At 36.6% G+C, this 19289-nt stretch overlaps 1 protein-coding gene across 2 annotated transcripts in view; it reads left to right on the top strand.

The window, feature by feature from the left end:
* Window positions 1-4343: 4343 nt before the first annotated feature.
* The window catches only part of glra3 (glycine receptor, alpha 3), a 47854-nt gene continuing 32908 nt past the window's right edge, over window positions 4344-19289 (top strand). For both annotated transcript variants that reach the window (XM_052546227.1, XM_052546226.1), the window contains exon 1: window positions 4344-4727. In XM_052546227.1, the coding sequence (XP_052402187.1) occupies window positions 4657-4727 (71 nt within the window). In that variant the 5' untranslated portion in view covers window positions 4344-4656. The remainder of the gene's footprint in view (window positions 4728-19289) is intronic.

The raw sequence follows: 19289 nt of genomic DNA, 5'->3' as shown, positions 1-19289 counted from the left end.
TAATTTTATTTGCAGAAGGTTTTAATAAGGTCACATTTCAAAGCAAAGCTTTGAAGCTTGTAGCATGTCGTTTAATGTACTTACCTTCCTACCCACATTCCTCTTGACCAAACAAATGTAAGATTAACAGCTGTTGGCATGAACATGTTACATTTTACCAGCAAGAGAAGGCATTATTGGTTTAAGATTGATTCAGAATCCAGCTGTCTTCAACACTGATTACTAAGGCTTTGTTAACATCTAAATGTGCCACAGCAGAGTGTATTTCTAATCATCTGCTCAGAACTATTACTGCAGTCATGGCTAAAGTCCCTTTCTGATGGATCCACTAGACAGATTGGAACTTTTAATTGCTGGTGTGACCCATTTAATAAGTGCCATGCAGCTCATTGGCTGGAAGTAACTAAACCATTAGCTCTGAGAAGATACTTCATTTAGCATTCAGGCAAAGTGTTTAATATGATGTGGTCTGCCTTGGTCATGACTAAGATTGTGTATTTCACATGAGCAAAGTGCATTTGTAATGTGGATACAGGGGGAAGATGTGAGACATTGCAGGTGGACAGAAATGGTGTCCCACTTTCATCGTATATTTAATTTGATTTAGCCCCTTCTCTATTATCCCCCATTTTCGGTATGGAGACAGATGACATACCCAAAATAAAAAGGTTGCTGCTTTATTTATGCAGATTTATGAACTCATTATTTGTATGAAATGGGTGTATTGTGCACTAGTAAGAAGCACTTTAGCTGAGGCATTGCGCCAAAGTGACTTATAGTATACAAATTATGGTGGACAGTTCCCCTGGTGCAATGTAGGGTTAAGCTTCTTGCTCAAAACTACAAGAGTTCATGAATTGGACCTTACAGGTTTGAGCTTCCAGTAGTTCAAGGTAATTAAAATAACCCCATTAAAAAAAAAAAAAAATTACAACATAATTTCACAAACGTATTTTGATTTGGTTCTAAATCATTTTTTTAACTCATAGATGCTCTTATAATGAGAAGCAATTTGAGAATTTTTCTAGCAATGGCAGTCTCTTGAGACTAAACTGCGCACCAAAGTGTCTGTGGCTTCCAAATAAGGGCCTTTAATATGCAGTGTGCTGGATCGAGATTTATAATGACTCGCCACAACACCCGTAATTGAGCAATTCGTCTTTTCGCCAGCCAATACAGTGCAATAATCTCTCCATATAGAACTGATTCAGTAAATGCCACACGTCTCTTTGGTTGACAAATAAATGCATTTGCATTATAATGTGATGAGCACCTACTGTACAGAGCGGGTGTTGCAATATGCCACACTGCTCATTGGTGGTTCATTGCCAGAGAAGCAAAGTGAACCTGTTCATTGTGAATATATCCTTATCCACACATTTATAAACATTTTTTTTTTACTTGTAACAAAATAAGACTTAACTGAAGTAAAATAACATAAACCAAAATATTAATAAATACTATACTAGTATATAAATGATCCTAAAATGACACTGAGTAGGACACACATTATTTAACCTTAACCAAAACCCATCTATTTCAAATTTTCATTCAACTGCATTTATTTAATTATGTAATTTTATTAACTTTTTACATTTTATTAATTTACAATATGGTGGGATGTTGTTTGCCCCATTGGAAAACACACAAAAATAATTTTCATTTTGAAACATAAGTAGAAAGTAGAATAAGTGCACAAAGTAGAATATTTTACAAAGCAAATTTGTAAATAACACTTTTCCTTTTCTCGGGTAAGCAAATACTGCAGGCTACTTTAGTATCTGATAATAATTAGTCAACAAAAGAGCTCTAACTCTAACAGTTCTTTTAATTGCAGAAGTGTTCTTTCAAGGAGGGCAGGGGAAATTATCTAAGGGCTAAACAGGGTGGCCTTTCTAATTGACAGTGTACACATTAAGCTATTATCATTGCTCTTCTCATCCATCTGCCCTTCTCCCACCCACACAGTGCCTGACTGCTCACTCTTCAGCAACAATCAATCAACAGCTAATCTACCAAAAAAAAAAAAAAAAAATGATGTGTTCAAATCCTATAACTATAAGTACTCCAGTATATACTGTATATATGATCCATTGATGAGCGAGTACTATAATGCAAAATTTCTCCAAATCAATTCCATTTAATAAAGAGACATGCCATTCCGCCAAGTATGGTGACCCATACTCAGAATTCATGCTCTGCATTTTACCCATCCAAAGTGCACACACACAAACCATGAACAGTGGGCAGCCATTAATTCTGCAGCGTCAGGGGATTTTTGGTTGTTCGGTGCCTTGCTTAAAGGGGGGGTGAAATGCTCGTTTTCACTCAATATCCTGTTAATCTTGAGTACCTATAGAGTAGTACTGCATCCTTCAAAACTCCAAAAAGTCTTTAGTTTTATTATATTCATAAGAGAAAGATAGTCTGTACCGATTTTTCCCGGAAAAACACGACCGACTGGAGGCGTGACGTGTGGGCGGAGCTAAAGAATCAGGAGCGCCAGTAGGCTTTTGCGTTGAGAGCGTTTGGAAGCTGTGACCGTGAGGGAAACAACATCATCCAAAACAAACCATGGCTAACAGTCAGATTCAGCGTATATTTATGATCCAGAATCAGATCCCGAGGCTGAAACTGAATGAGAGCAGCAGCAGCAACGACTCGCTCCGAGCGGGGCTCGAACCCTGGTCTCCGATGGGAGGGGGACGCACTAACAAGGAGGCAGAGATATTTTACGCAGTTTTACTCACCGCCTGTGGTTCCAACACACGATCGTGACCCCATTTCGTTGGGATTGCATCATCCTTAAGAAATAAACGATACGCAAATCCGTCGTCAAACTGGGCCTTGTTTGTAAAACAAGCATCTTCGAAATGCAGGGAACAAACACTTGCACAACTCCGTTGATGCTCTGTAAAAATAAACTCCATCCACTGGTCCCTTAATGCTGTTTTTTCTTTGGTAATCTGTGCAGGGTTGTCTTGCCCTGGCAACCAAAAACACACTCCTTTTGTGACATTTCGCGACGCAACAGACGCGCCCTTAGGACCCATATAAGGAAATTCTGCTCCATCTAACGTCACACAGAGCCATACTCGAAAAAAACTTTCTGAAACTTGTGACAAACCGGAAGGAGTATTTTTGGAACAAAAATACTCCTTCAAACGTACAACTTAATTTTTGAAACTTTGTCCATGTTTAGCATGGGTATCCAACTCTTTAACAGTGTAAAAAACTCAGTATGCATGAAATAGCATTTCACCCCCCCTTTAAGGGTATCTAAGTCATGGTATTGCAGGGCCGAGATTCAAACCTACAACCCTAGGGTTAGGAGTCAAACTCTATAACCACTAGGCCACAAAGAATGGGAACACTTTACTATAAAGCTTTTCCAATAAGTTGGCAGACAACAAGTTATTTATAGTGAATCAAGAGACAATTATATGCAAGACTGGACATAATTATTTAGCCCTAGTCTGTGGTGTCTGTTATAAAAGTAACTCTTAAAGAAGAGGATGAATGAAAAGTAAAAAAGCAGACCCAAGCTCCCTGATGCCACACTTTGGCAACAGAGAGCATTTGAGCTTATCGCCTGATTCCAGAGCAATGGCAAAAAAAGCTGGGAACAGGGTCAACGTGGCACAATAAATAGGAGTGGGCACACACATGCACACACACACACGCTGCGCAGATGCACCCGGTCTCAGCTGTGCCATAGACTCTGCCTACGGCAGCCCATGCCAGACACTGTCACTCACTGTAATACAACAATGATTTCATGGGTAAATCACAAACAGGCAATAGCTTGCTGCGTTAGGCCTATATACCTAAATACAACATAGGGCCCCTCTGCCAGATTGGAACGGGCACGTTCCAGCACCAAGGGAATCAGCATGTGTTCGAGCATGTGCCATCATGTATGACTCACAAGTTACATTGCGCTTAGTTTCGTCATTGCTTACTGATACAGTTAGACTGCAATGAGTGTATTGTTACCCACAAATATTAAATATAACTCCATGTCATGATACACTGAATATTAGCCATAATCAAAACTGAAATGGGTTATTATTTATTAAACACTGATTACTATGCAATTTCTTTTTATATAATTACTTATTTTTTAATACAGTTACAAGTGTTTAAAAAAAATGATTTTGCACCCCCCCCCCACACACAAAAAAATGTATGCTTATGTAGCTATATATAGCAGCTTTAATAATCCCGTAACATAGTATTAATCACGTGAGTAAGCAGCTGTGAAAGGGGAAGTATTCAAAATCAGTTCTCTGTAATAGTAAGTAAGCGTTGCACAGTGAGAGAGAAGCGCACTGTCAGTCAGGCGCGCTGTGTGGGGCGGTCTCTTCAGAGATGTCTGAATAAGTCAAGAATCTCTTCAGCTGCCGCACGCTTTCAAACAGCACTTCATCTCGTCCAGTGTCGCTACGAGGGAAGAGTTTTATGTTTGCCGTTTAGCTTCATAAGATTATGAGGAATTATTTTGCGATTGCCGTGCGTAACAAACCTGCAGTGCACAGGGGTGAAGGAAGAACAGCTGGAACGCTGTCCAGGGTCCTGAAGTCAAGAAGCCAGAGGTGCTGAAGAGAGCATAGGCATTCACGGAGGACTGTATGTCTATGCCAATCAAGCCTTGAGATGACTCGGAAAAGGCTGCGTTCTGTGGCTGTCTGGGGATTCGTTGCATGGCAAATAGGAATTATGTCGAGGTAAGAGTAAATATGTTTCCTGGCGTAGGAAAGAGTAATGAACGGAGAGTTTTTTTATTTACAGTTTTGTGTCGGGATTTTTTTTAGCTGATCGTCACGAGCTGTGGAGGTTGAAAGTATCGAAAGCCTATGCTACACAGACTCATTTGAGAGTCAGATTATATTATTTTGCTTGTGAATATTTTACTTCATGTTAATTTATGACTACAGAAGGCTATGTTATAATTAATAGTTATTGTGTCACCACTGTTTATTTTAGTTACTGATGGCAGGTAAAGTTTTTAAGCAGCTTTTTCTCAGTGTAACAGGTGATATCTTGCCAAGTTCATTTAAAGCTTAGGAATAATTATGAAAAGCAATAATTTCTGAAATAAAATTGACTTTTCGTCATTTTTGTGATTCTGATTTATGCTGTTTTGGATTAATGTACATGATGCTTTTTTCCCCTATAATGTCAGAAATGTGAACATACTAATGGAAATGGAAAACAAAATAGAAAATGCTGCAAAGTTAAGAAAATTTCATAGGTACTTGATCAGTAATTATCTCCTTCTTCATATAGAAATAAATGGTTTGCAAGGAGCAAATGGATCTTTCAGTATGATTTAACGAGTATGTTTTTTTTTTTTTTTTTGGACTCTTGATAGTACATCCCAGTGAAACTTTACCTTCATATGAATCCTGACTGACATCCATTCAAGCACAGTCACAAATCTCTTAGTTTGGGTGATTATTTTGACTCTGCTATACTCTTTTTTTTCCAGCACTCTTCAGCCCAGAGTTACAAGTAGCTCTGAACTATGAAATTGGCGCAGATGAGAGTTCTGGGTCCCTTTGAACTGCTCTGAATCCTCACAATTCTTTTAGCTGATGATGCTATGAATTTTTAATGTTTCATTTGTTGACGATCCTTGGGCCCAAGCAAGCCTAACGCCTTGCATTATTGATAAGTTGGCACTGTCTGTGTCGCCTTTGTATTGGTTGCCATTCACTGTTCCTTGAGGGAGAGTTTTTTTACCTAAAGCCATTACTTAGGATATCGTTTTCAAATAAAAGCAGGATATGGCTCATTCCACAATTCAGAATGAATTACAGTGTACAGAAAAACATTAAACCTTCAGATCTAACTTAGAATGTGTTATGTTGTAAATAACTTTTTATAAGAGCTTCTCACCAATAAGATTGATATTCAGAGATGGCAAAGTCTTTATGGACAGAGAATAGTTTAGCAGAGGAGGTTGAAAAGGAGTATCTCTTATTGATACCATGCAACAGGTGCAGTGTCAGCAAACAAGGTGTTTAGGGGTAGTCATCTGAGATTCCTCTCAATGCGCTTATATCGTGGTGCAAAGATTTTATCTGCAAGCTCTGTAGACTGTGGAAATGTCTCCTCGACTCTCTCTGATTTTCATCGCTGATAGAATCTTCAGTCTCATTAATGTGTTAATAGTGATTTGCGTCCTGGCCAAGCACATTTGTAATTTTCTTTGATGATTTACATTCTTTGATCTGCTTGAATCTAAATGCTTGAATAAAAATACCCACCATTATATACAATGTATTATGTACAGACTTTGGTGTACCATAAATCCTCTTAGCACAAAATAATTAATTAAGATACTCTTTCAAAATGCTGATAATTTAATGAGGGATGTTTTGGTTCTTTATCAATCAACAGCAGTTGTAGGATGTCGATAGACTAAAAAGCTTGTTTTCTATGAAATAATACAGTACAAGTATCAAAATTTGCTCGATTAAGCAAACTGTGGGCCATAATTAATATTGTTATTTACATTGGTCCACCACATTTACATACTGTAATATAATTTTCACTGTTTCCTGAATATTTATCTGACCATTTTCATTTTAAAACCCAAGGTACAGTACAAGGTTTTGTTATTGAATATATAATAAATCATATATACAGTAGGAATCAGGACTATATTCTACTACTTGTTCCTTTAAAGATTTTCTTTTTTCATGTAGAAAAAAATATATGAAGTAATTTAATTCCTTATTTTTAGTTACATATGGAACAACCTACTATTTATTTTTCATATTTTCTGTTTTTATTCAGTTAAAGTTTCAGTCATTTTGGTTATTTATTATCATTTGTAGTAGTAGTAGTAGTATGTCTGTAACATATTTATTTTTATTCCATTTTTAATTATATTAGTAGTTATACTATAATAACAACCTAAGGCAAAACAACCATAGAGATAATTCAGTAACAGTAAATGTAAGGCTGCAAGTTCACACATGGAGAACATATTTTACACATTGAGAATTTTTATGACCAATCGCTTCACCCCCCCCCCCCCCCACACACACACACACACACACACACACACACAAAGAAAAGAAAAAAAAGAAAAGAAAAGAAAAGAAAAGAAAAATGACATTAATTTTTATACTCCCAAAGCCACATAGCATATACACTCAACCACCATCAAACAAACGGCCCCAGCGCTCACGCGTTTAGGCATTCACATAGTGAGAATGAGTACAGACAGATATCTCAGCTGTCAGTTTATTCTCAGAAAGGATAATGGAATACGGGACTGTAAGGCATTGTGTTCATACCCTACACCACTCAGCACAGGTTTACATGCATCTGCTCCATACTAGCTAGTCATTACGTGCCTCTGGGCTGACATGGATTTGAATGTGTTGTTTTCTTTAAGAACATAAAGGATCAAAATGGCCTGTTTAGTGCCCCAGAGTCTTTCTGTCATACCCTGTTTTGTTGGACATTGAATATTGTCACAGTTGTTAACTTGTTGGTGGCTTCAAGGATGACTAATCTGATTTCTCAATAGCTTTAGGAACCCAAATAAGGGCAACGGGGGTTAGCTGTCATATGGGTAAGATGTCACAAGAGCTATATTTCAGTAACTATAAGGTTATGAGTAAAAGTTCAATTATTGTTCTTTATTCAAATGTTGGTTTCAAACATTATTCATTATTTATTACAGTATCTAATAATAATCATTGGACTTAATTATATACAGCTACGTATAATAATAATAATAAAAAAAAGCTGTGGTAAGCTTTGATTCTATGATAAGTATTCATTCAGAGTGAGGAAATCTTGCATGCATAAAGAATTTAAAAGTACAGAGATTGTTTTGTCAGCTCTGTTGTTTTTATTAGGGACATTTTGTGGCAGCAGTTCTGCCAACTCAAATAACTTGACTAGACAAGGACAGACTAATATCAGCACTGGACCAAAGACAGTGTAGGTCACTATGCGTCACTCTGTCATCTGCTCCAAGAGAAAGACATGCTGTTGCTGAGTCTCACACTTCACCCACCAAAAATATCCAGATGTAAATCATTATTTTAAAGTGTGATGAGTCTAAATACGTATTTGAATTACCTATAATATTAAATGGATGGAAATTACAATGTTTTGTTGCAACCCAGTCTCAGGAAAAAATACATGCATGTGGTGATGTTTTTTGCAAAAAATACTGTATATCATGTTGTTTCTTGCATGTTTCTAAATGAGAAGTCAAATGAGTGGTACTGAAAAAAAAATTCTTTGGAAAATTTTGATCGAGGCATGTTTTTTCCAATGAGCCTGAGTTGCTTTATTAACTTTATTAACTTTTAAAATGTATTCTAAAACATTATTATTATAAGCATTAATCTCAGGCTCCCATGTGTAGGTTCAGTAATTTCACTTTAATGGCAATAAATTGTTTTTTTGTTTTTTATCACTTTAGAGTGAAATAACTGAACATAAACATAGGAGCCTGAGAAAATGTCTAATGTTAGAGGGAAATTTCAGGTGGCATTTAGAGGGTTTTGCATCTGAACAATATATACCGTATTGACCCGTATTGAATATAAGACGACCCTGGTTATAAGACGACCCCCCTTTGTTCAGATGAACCTTTTGGAAAAAGGCTTTTGGAACCAAATGTTTTCTCTCTCTCTCTCTCTCTCTGTAAAACACATTTTTTCTTAAATTATTTTCATATCGCATATTTTCCCTATTTTAATTTTTGTTTTGAAAGTATGGTAAATAGCCTACTGGTAGAATGTGCCAACAATAATTACATTTAAAAATAAAAATTTTTGATATACCATAAAAATAACAGGTAGGCCATTTGAATTATATAACATTTAGTCCATCCATCTCATAGTAGCCTACCAAAATTTTATTAACAGTAGAAGTGAAGTCTTATTGTAGTCTTCAAATCTGAGTACTGTCTTATGTTTTAACTTACAGAGAAAGTTTGCTCCCATCGGGCTAATGACAGACACGGCTCATGCCGCTGAAAGCAATTATTTTTCTTTTGTTTTCATTCATGATCTTTACAACACACATTATATGAGGTATTTCATGGCACACCTGTTTTATGCGTTTTTGGTGCCACCTATTCTTGTGGGTGTATTATTGACATGTCAAAGTCTAGACTCTGAATATAAGACGAACGTGTTTTTTCAAATGTATTTCAAATGTGTCTTATATTCGGTACAATACAGTTTACACACTCTCTGGCCACTTTATTAGGTACACTTGTTCAATTGATTGCTAATCAGCCAATCACATGGCAGCAACTCGTGCATCTAGATGTGGTGATGACAACTTGCTGAAGTTCAAACCAAGCATCAGAATGGGGAAGAGAGGGGATTTAAGTGACTTTGAACGTGGAATGGTTGTTGTGCCAGACGTGCTGGTCTGAGTATTACAAAAAATGCTGATCTACTGGGTTTTTCACGCACGACCATCTCTAGGGTTTACAGAGAATGGTCCGAAAAAGATAAAATACCCAGTGAGCGGCAGTTGTGTGGATGAAAATGCCTTGTTGATGTCAGAGGTCAGATGAGGATGGGTAGACTGGTTAGAGATGATAGAAAGGCAACAGTAACTCAAATAACCACTCGTTACAACCAAGGTATGCAGAATAGCATCTCTGAATGCAAAACAAGTCGAACCCTGAAGCAGATGGTCTACAGCAGCAGAAGACCACACCGGGGGCCACTTCTGTCAGCTAAGAACAGGAAAAAGAGGCTACAATTCGCACAGGCTCACCAAAATTGGACAATAGAAAAGATTGGAAAAACTTTGCCTGGTCTGATGAGTCTTGATTTCTGCTGCGACATTCAGATGATAGGGTCAGAATTTGGTTTAAAAGAACATGAAAGCATCCTGCCTAGTTTTGACAATTTAGGCTGGTGGTGGTGGTGTAATGGTGTGAGGATATTTTATCGTCATACTTTGGGCCCCTTAGTACCAATTGAGCATTGTTTAAATGCCACAGCCTACCTGAGTATTGTTGCTGACCATGTCAATCCCTTTATGTCTAGAGCGTACCAATCTTCTGATGGCTTTACTCAACAACAACAAAGTCTCACTTTACTTCCACAGTAACCAGATCTCAATCCAATGCAGCAGCTTTGGGATGTGGTGGAAGAGGAGATTCTCATCATGGATGTGCAGCCGACAAATCTGCAGCAGCTGCATGATGCTATCATGTCAATATGGACCAAAATCTCTGATGACCTTGTTGCATCTATAACACGAAGAATTAAGACCATTCTGAAGGCAAAAGGGGGTCCAACCTTTTACAAGCAAGGTGTACTTAATAAAGTGGCCAGTCAGTGTATAATGCACACACACAAAATTAAAATTTCTGACATATAAAATGTTAACAAGAGCATCTCTTGATAACTGAAGATAATGCAAAATGCACACAAACATGCACAATGTAAAGCCAGATGTTTGTTCACATTTTGCGCTGCTCTCACTTTCATTTTCATCTGCTGGACCACTCACTGGAGCGGAATGTTCTAGTAGATGAGAACGGCTCACCCCCAGTGGGAAGAGCTCCTCATAGTTTCTGTTTTCTGCCAGTGTACCTTTCACCATGTGCATTAAGACCAATTGGCCGGTCTTACCCTCTGGCTCTCGTTCCTTAACAAACCACTTGGGTTCTAAAAGCTCTAATGCTTTATTTTCTTTGCCTTCAAGGGGTATTTTAGTCTTTTTCTTTGAGCCTGTTTCACTTTTGCCTCTTGTGCCAGTTTTGTGTATTGTAAAAGGCAGATTAGGTAGCTCCTGTTGAATTATTGATAAGATTTTGTCACAAAGCATTGATTGCGCTTTGAGTTATTCTGCCAGCGCCGTTTCTCTTGAATACTTTCATCAGAGTTTTTGAAGTCCAGAGAAAGACACAGAACAGAGGGAGGCCTCTTTAAGCAGCTTAAAAATGTTCAAGTTTTCATAAAGGTTTTCTGTATGAGGAAAATGTCACAGAGTAAGATCTAAGTAAATGCTAGGTTGAAACAAAAAGAGCAAATTTTGACATGAAATTATTAAAAACTTATATTGAAGCCTATTAAAGTGTGCTATTTTTCCAAAGTTTGAATAAGTTTTTGAAAAGTATCTTACCATCTCTATGGTTTATGTTTTGGCTGTTCATGCAAACCAGTTTCGCTGTGGGGATTAATAAAGTATCTATCCTATCCTATTTCACCAAGGCTGTATTTACTGATAATAATAATAATAATAATAATAATAATAATAATAATAATAATAATAATAATAATAATAATAATAATAATAATAATAATAATAATTGTTACTTAAATGTTTTCTATTTTAATATACTTAAAAACTTAATTTATTCCTGAATTTTCACAGCTGAATTTTTGAAAGTCTTCAGTGTCACACAATCCTTCAAAATCATCCATGCTTTATCAATGTTTTTTTTTTTTTTTATGATTATTTGATGAATAGAAAGGTAAAGAGAATAACGTTTATTTGAACTTTTGATTAATTTAAGGCTTCATTATTGCTGTATCAATGTATTTACGTCTATAAAAAGATCTTATTCCAAAAATTTGAGTGGTAGTGTTCTAGTTTGGTAAAAAATACCAACATACTGTATATAAAATTCTCTGTATGATTCCTCATGAAGCCACACGTGCTGGTCACGGTTTGCATATGGTGGCGAAAATAAGCTATAACTGTGACATTTAAGCTGCCAGTGTGACAGTTGATGCGTGAAGCACGAACCTCTGTCAGACATCAGTGTCACTGCTGTCACATACAGTGGAGTGCGAGTTCCTGTTTTTCTCAGCTCATGCTTAGTAAAGCTGCATCTACTACATCAATAAAAATATCTCTCTGGGCTTGCAGGAGAGCTCTTTCATGTCCACTTAACTTGCTTCATGTTTCCACTTGGCCTGACAATACAAAGACTAACCTGGGTGAAGTGTATCTTGTAAGAATGTTTGGAAAACTAAAAGTACAGATGTGTGTTAATTTTATAAAAGCTATTCTTGGCTTGGGAACATGCTGTAGGTTTGAAAACCACTGAGCAATTTCAGGGACAAGTTTTGAAATCTCGTTCCACAGTGATGCAATGCTATGAGCAGCTGAAGCCAAATCCACATACAGTGAATGGTGAATTGTGTATATATCTACACCAGCCTGAGCAGATTAGAGACTGAGCCACTGTGGCTGTCCTGATATACAGTCAAGCCCAACATATTTTTGTTACTTTTGCTGTGGTTATATTTAAATAGCAATCAGACATCAGCATATTTTTATTAAGATTTGTTAATAAACACCCACGAGGTCCTTTATTAGAAAGACCTGACAAACACAAATCATTATAACTTTGTCATTTCAAGTTGTTTCAGCTGGTGGAGGAACATATTTTGGTAGCACTTTATTTTACAGTCCTGTTCCTCATGTACATACTATGTACTTCTTATACTATGTAATAACTAGGTACTAACCCTGAACCTACCCCTAAACCTAACCTACCCCATGTAGTTACCTTGTGTTACCAGAACTTTCTTAGATAAATACACTGTAAGTACACTATAAGTACATGTTAGTACACGTACTGTAAAATAAAGTGCAACCCATATTTTTTATATTTTTATATTTTTTATTATATTAAATAGAGTTTTACATTGGTCCCTGATCTAGTTTTTCATTATATTATTATCAAGTAGCTAAAGGGGATGGATTTTGCGGACCATTTTTAATAAATAATTATTTTTTAAGGAACAGCTTACCCAAAAATGTTAATTTGCTGAAAATATAGGTGATTTTGTTGTTTTTGACAACAGATTTAGAGAAATTTAGAATTACATGCACACCAATGGATCCTCTGCAGTGAATGGGTCAAAATGAGAGCTCAAACAGTTATTATTGTGATGTTTTTATTAGCTGTTTGGACTCTCGTTTCGACAGCACCCATGGATGGCCAGAGGGTGAGTAAATTAAAATGAATAAAAGAAAAAACCCTAAAAAATCCCGAAAGTCATTATACCATACATTAGATGCCTTTTTTTTTTAATTAAATTAAATACATTTTTGTCCAAGTGTACGACTTTTTCCCATAGTAGACATAGACTGGATTTAGCAGCCTGAAATTTATGGGGATATGTTTTTGCTGAAATTATATCTGTCTGTTATGTGTGCGCTGGTGTGTGCACATAAAGGATATTACATTACCACACATATGAAGAGGAGATGAAAGGTGCAGATCTTAGCAGAGCTCTACATCTGTGGTTCCATCGATCCAAGTATTGATGCACTGTGTATCCTCAGTCCATCTTTTGTGCTACAGATCATCAGGCCATTGTTAGTGATGGCAACAGAATATTAAGTGTATGTGTGTGTAAAATGTAATGCAAGTTTGTCTAGATGAGACCATCCTCCATCACCAGAGGGGAACTGCGCTGCAAATCACAAATGAGCACAATATGGTAAATTCTAGTACAATAGTTTTCTAATCATTATTTTTATTCACAATTTTCTGACTACATTCTCAGTAAATAATACATGCAGTGCTGCCTGGATTTAACCAAAATAGCGTATCTTAGGAGGCAGCATTTGAATACTTGCCTACCTTTTGGAAATGTATTCATAGATGCCTTCATGTCAGGAATCACGCTCTGAAGGTTTTGATAAAATAGCTCCAATATTTATTCAGCAGGTATACCTGAACTCATCGTTCTCTTTGTTCTCAATGTATCTCATAAATCTCATCAGCAGTCTTTTCAGATCTTCAGTCCGTGGCTGGCATTCTATGATACTAGTTGAATGCTGTTGGAAGTGCAGCTAAGGGCAAAGATCAGAGGTTGGGTTGCAGAGAAACAGAAATCACGTAGACCTTAATATATTGACTGTTGGAGACAATGTGCATCAGCCATACCTCGAACATCAGGCAAATGAAAATTCAGTGTTCTAGAAAGCGAGTGATTTATGCAGTCAGTGTATTAGATATATCTGACTGAAAAGGAAATGAGAATCTTACATGAAATATGGAGAGTGAGACATAGGATCTCAGGGGACTCTGGTCATTTCAGTTAGTGGTGTATAAAAAAAAATACACAGAGGAGTGAAGACTTTATGCAATTACTCATTGTTTAAATCTGAATAACAGCTGTTTATGGACTTATCTTTACTAAACAACAAAGTCTCAGTTCTTTCACCATTCAAAAAAAGACAAAAGGGCTAAAGACTGAAAGCATGTTGAGAATCACCTTGTGTATTAGTACTTGTTACATAATGATAAGCTAGATAACTGGTTTGGTCCTAGATCTGAAAGAAAAACACAGATGCACAAAAGCACAGAAAACCTTCACTGTCAACGTAAACTTCTCATTGGCACAAGTTAAGTGTTGCATCTAACAATTGCCATGTCTGTGCTGGGTAAAAAGGGAAAGGGCATTTCTGTCACGTAATCAGATATGTAACATTTTGATTTTGACCAGTGATGCCAGACGTGTGATAATTATCATATTTGTATGATAATTTTTACATCTGTACGATGTCCGATCAATAGTAATAAAAAATCCCGTAATGTACGATTATTTCAAAATTTTATGAAAATTTAAATGATGGTAGTTGCAGTCATATGGCTTCTTTACTCATACACGAAATCGGCTTATTACAGACACTCTAAATGCGTTCGTGTGCACCTGAGGGTGTGTTAAGAATGCAGGAGAGTGCCCTGCTTTAAAGCCAATGAGCACTATGTAGGATACCGATGACAGCAATTTAGATGTGGAGTTAACTGCACCATGCAGCAACAGCTAAATTCCTTCTTCACTGGACTCGACAAAGCAAGTGTTAAAAATCATTTTAATATGTCAATATGCGCCGCGAAGCAGACAATCACTGAAAATAATGGGATAGTATTTTGTCGCACTACTTCTGTCCAACCATACGCCTAGTTATCTATTGTGGTAATTTGCAGGTCATGTCAAAATGTTGTTGGTTTACAATAGATAAATAACTCTTGACTCGTGTACGATAATTTTCTTCCAAATACGTTAATTTTGAACTTCTGGTACGATACTGGGACATTTCCAATCTGGCAACACTGATTTTGACTGATAGCATCCAGTAGATCTCTCCTGCTGAGGAGCTCCCAGAGGACAAACGCAGAAGGGAGCTTTCACACCTGTTTAGCTCTAAAAACAGGATTTTTTGTATTTCGATAAACCCAGACTCCACAGGGTGGCTCTGGGAAAAATAGGACAGTCTTCTAAATTTGGCAGCTGCTTTGAAACTGTAGCATGCCAAGCTCGAAGCTACTCTTAATAATTTTAAGTAGCTAGCTAAAGTAAAGTTATTTAAAGAGCCATTTTTCTTTTAAGTATATAACCATATGGTAATCATTTAAAATTCAATTACAGACTCATTTTTGACCAAACGGAGGGTTATTGAATGAGCAAACAATAGTGATGAGGTTAACAGCTAGTCCAATGGAAGGATGGACGGACAGATAGAGCTTCAGGTAGTTACACTCTAACACTGTCACTGGCAAACTGTCCGCTCTCCTACTTGCTTAGTCTAGAGATCATGTTCTGCCTGACTGGAATTATATTCAGTGTTTGTGATGGGCACCATCCATCCAGAGAATAATCTGGTGGCTATCTGATCCCTGATAAATTGATAATCTCTGCCCTCACATGCCTATCTGCACTGGCTCCATGGGAGATTTTTGGAAGCACTTTCATGTTACATTCATTATAGTTAGAGAGCAGAAGTGGGGGAGGGTGAAATAATGCTTTGTGTGTGTTACTAGAAGAAAGGCCCAGTTTTGACAGATACCTGTAAAGAATGTGAATGTTCATACAAAGACAGATATGGACTAGCGTTAAAAAATTGGGGTTGATAAAACTGATTTATTCATCATTAAATTGATCAAATGCATAATGTTACAAATGTATATATTTTAGTACTGTTCTTTTGAAATATATATAAAAATAGCAGCATTAGTGATAATAATAGGCTAAGCAGTGGCAAATAAGCATTACCTTTTAAAAGAAATTACTTTAATTCAAGGATCCGTTAAATTGCTGAAAACAAAAGTGACAGTGAAATACATTTTTAAAACAAATTATTTGAAAATGAGTTTTTAAGCATGTTGGTGATCTTCATTGTTACATATTTGGAGATGTTGTTGCCCAAATTTAAAAAAAAATAGGGGCATTTTTACAGAAGAGATTTAAGTTTGTTCTTCCGTTCCTTGCAGAGTGAGTGGAGTGGCATGATTTTTGACTGGAGCGAGCAGTAGATTTTTTTGAAAGTCGGAGCATCATAGTTATCAGTTGCTCCAAGAACACTTCACTACCGCTTCATCACAAGCACAATTAATGTCAACAGCAAATGGTGGTATATATTATAGGCTTTATTTTATTTGTGATATAAAACCTAGGCCTACTTTAAAAGCATGTATTTTATCCCAAATATTACAGCCCACAATAGTATATAAATGATAAAATATATATATATATGTATATATATTTGATTGGACTTGAAATAGCATTATTAGTTCCCAAGGAAAACAACAGACAAGCGGATATAAATAAGCCTTTATTTTTAGTTGAATCTTGAAATTTGGCATTCAAACCAACCATAACCAATCAGCAAACAAAAAGCATTCATATACATTTTTCTAAACAAGAAAAAGCATACTTTGCTTTATCATTTCTAAATGTTTGCTGTTGTTTTCAAGGGAATCGAGCAGCTGTGCTAAAGCTATGGAGATGATAGTTTAGAAGTGGTAGTGTTGGTGTTAACTTGCGGCTTACACTAACTACACTACTACATCGGGTGTGAAAGTCGTGACAAAGCACACAGATCCTGATCATATTTAGTCATTCAGTATCTGAGTGCGAGCGCTACAAAAACGGATGCAACATTCTCTTTCCCACGCTCCACTGGCTTGTGCTACCAGCAAGTTGACAAACTATATAAAAAGTGCGCTTTGATGCATCCTGTGTAGAGATGGCGTTAGGGTGTGGCAGACCCAAGTTTCAGCTCATACTGTACATCTTGTGACTCATCTTAAATACACAGCTTCACAAAAAAGTACTTTCTCAAACCATGCTTGGATACTCACTGCCAGTGTCACCAATGGTGGTGATGGTGGAATATACCCAAGTACCCATTTACTTTGGCTATTTGAGTTGTTTAATTAAAACATAATAAAAAAAATCAAATCCATAAAATGATCCCATGATGGGAACCATTGTTAGGTTCTATATAGAACCTTTTTCTTCTAAGCATGTACCATTCCAGTCATTCCAGTGATTTAAATACCTATGCAGCCCATTAATGAATTGTGGTGAATATATTATGTAGATATTGCATTGATTTTCTAACAACTCCTGCCCAGAATACTGTTGTTGTGAATGACTGAAAGGCTTTGTCCATCCTATCAAATTTACTGTTTATTTAAAGTGTAAAATATTAATTAAGGAAAATCTTTTGGAAAATCCAGAGGGATTTACACAAGAAATTATGCAAAAGAAGTGGCTCATCCAACATTACACTTTTATGGAAAAGCAGAAACACGTTATCTGCCATTTGCAACTTATTTCCTTAGAGAAATTCCTTGGAGATACAAGCACTCTGGTTTGTCAAGTGATTAGTTGAAATTTTGGGGTAAAGTGGATCAAGACTGGAAGCGGTCAGAGGCCCTCCCCTCCCCCGATGCTCTTTGATATTAGGCATGCAAACCCTTTCCAAAATAATCAAAAGGGTGTGCTCATGTGTGTCTATGTGTGGTCAACCACAAAATTGGTAGTAAAGATAACTGCTATTTGGGTGAAATTGCTTCCCTTGCTTGGAGGCAATGGTACATCTCAACAATAGTTTTTGTCATTACAGATTAACAAAATTAAAATTCTAGCAAACGCAAACAAGAGACCTTCTAGTAACCACTATTGCTTGAAGTCAACATAGCTACCAATTGTAACCTATCTTTCTCAGCTGGATTAATAAGAAACCAGATTATTTTAAAAATGTTTTTTCATATAAAGTGAGAAATGTGTTTTCTTCCTGCAATAAACAGATTACAATGTTCTGAGATCATTGGGGGGTGCTGGAAACAATGTTTTTAAAAGGGGGCGCTGAGGTGTTCTTTGGGGCATTTGTTTAAAGCACTGGCACAGATTACAGACAGAATTGAAAAGCCTTTTTGTGCGATTTTCACACATTTTGTTAATTTATAATATATTCATCTGGCTGCACACTCTCTTTATTTAAATACTTATTCATACTATTGTGTTACACAATAAAACATAAGTTTTTTGTATTAATAATAATAAAAAATATATATAATTTACAGAACATCAGTAAAATTTAAATACTAATATGTATGGCTGTTTTAATTTCTTTGCGCAGAATTTTTATTTTGGAGGAAAACAGAGGGAGACCTTAAAGCTTATCTCCTGTTGACAGCAGCTATATATAAACAATTCTTATTATAAAGTTGGGAACATGGTTGTGTTGCCATGTTGCAGTTTCAGTTTTCAGTGACATATTCCTCAGTTTGGAAAATGCTGAAATCAGTTTAAAACAGAAAAATCACATCCATGTCAATTCAATTTATTTTTTAAATATTGTTATTATTAATTTTATTAGGTTTGCCTCCATGATGAGGATGTGACTCTGAGTGAGGTATTATTGCAGCTGGCTGATGCCACTGGATTTTTATGTAGATGAATAGCAGCTGTCACAGTAATACTTATCCAATAACACTAAATGACAAACCAAAGCTTACTATTACAGAGTGAAATTGTGTATGACAGGGTGCCAACACTTTCCCGTACACATTAACTCCATTACTCATTTACATTAAAAATTACTAGCACCTAATAAGGAAAGGCACAATAACAAGTCCAGCACACCTCAGGCTGAAGCATGCCTATGAGCCAAACAACACAAGTTCTATCAGGATCTGACACGGTATACAACACTAAAATGACATTGGGCAACATTTAGAAAAGGTAAACCTCTAGAAAACAAAGGAGCCAAACTGTGTCCAGCCTCTTCGCATTAGCAGAGCAAGACAACACAGCGAACACCATGCTGACAGGACAGGTCACACCAATCCAGCAGTTTAGCTGTGGATTCACGTTAAGGGAGGCAGATGAGGGGTGGGGGAGAGGGTTGTTTGTCCCACAGCAATGACAACCCAATGAGACTGAAGCCTACAGGGGGTGACAACAAAAATGCAGCTATACTCTCCTAATACTAACTGGATGCATTTCACAGACTTGCTAGGAATA

The sequence above is a fragment of the Carassius gibelio genome, chromosome B1 (assembly GCF_023724105.1).
Source record: "Carassius gibelio isolate Cgi1373 ecotype wild population from Czech Republic chromosome B1, carGib1.2-hapl.c, whole genome shotgun sequence".
Lineage (NCBI taxonomy): Eukaryota > Metazoa > Chordata > Actinopteri > Cypriniformes > Cyprinidae > Carassius > Carassius gibelio.
This window is presented reverse-complemented; position numbering and strand designations above follow the sequence as displayed.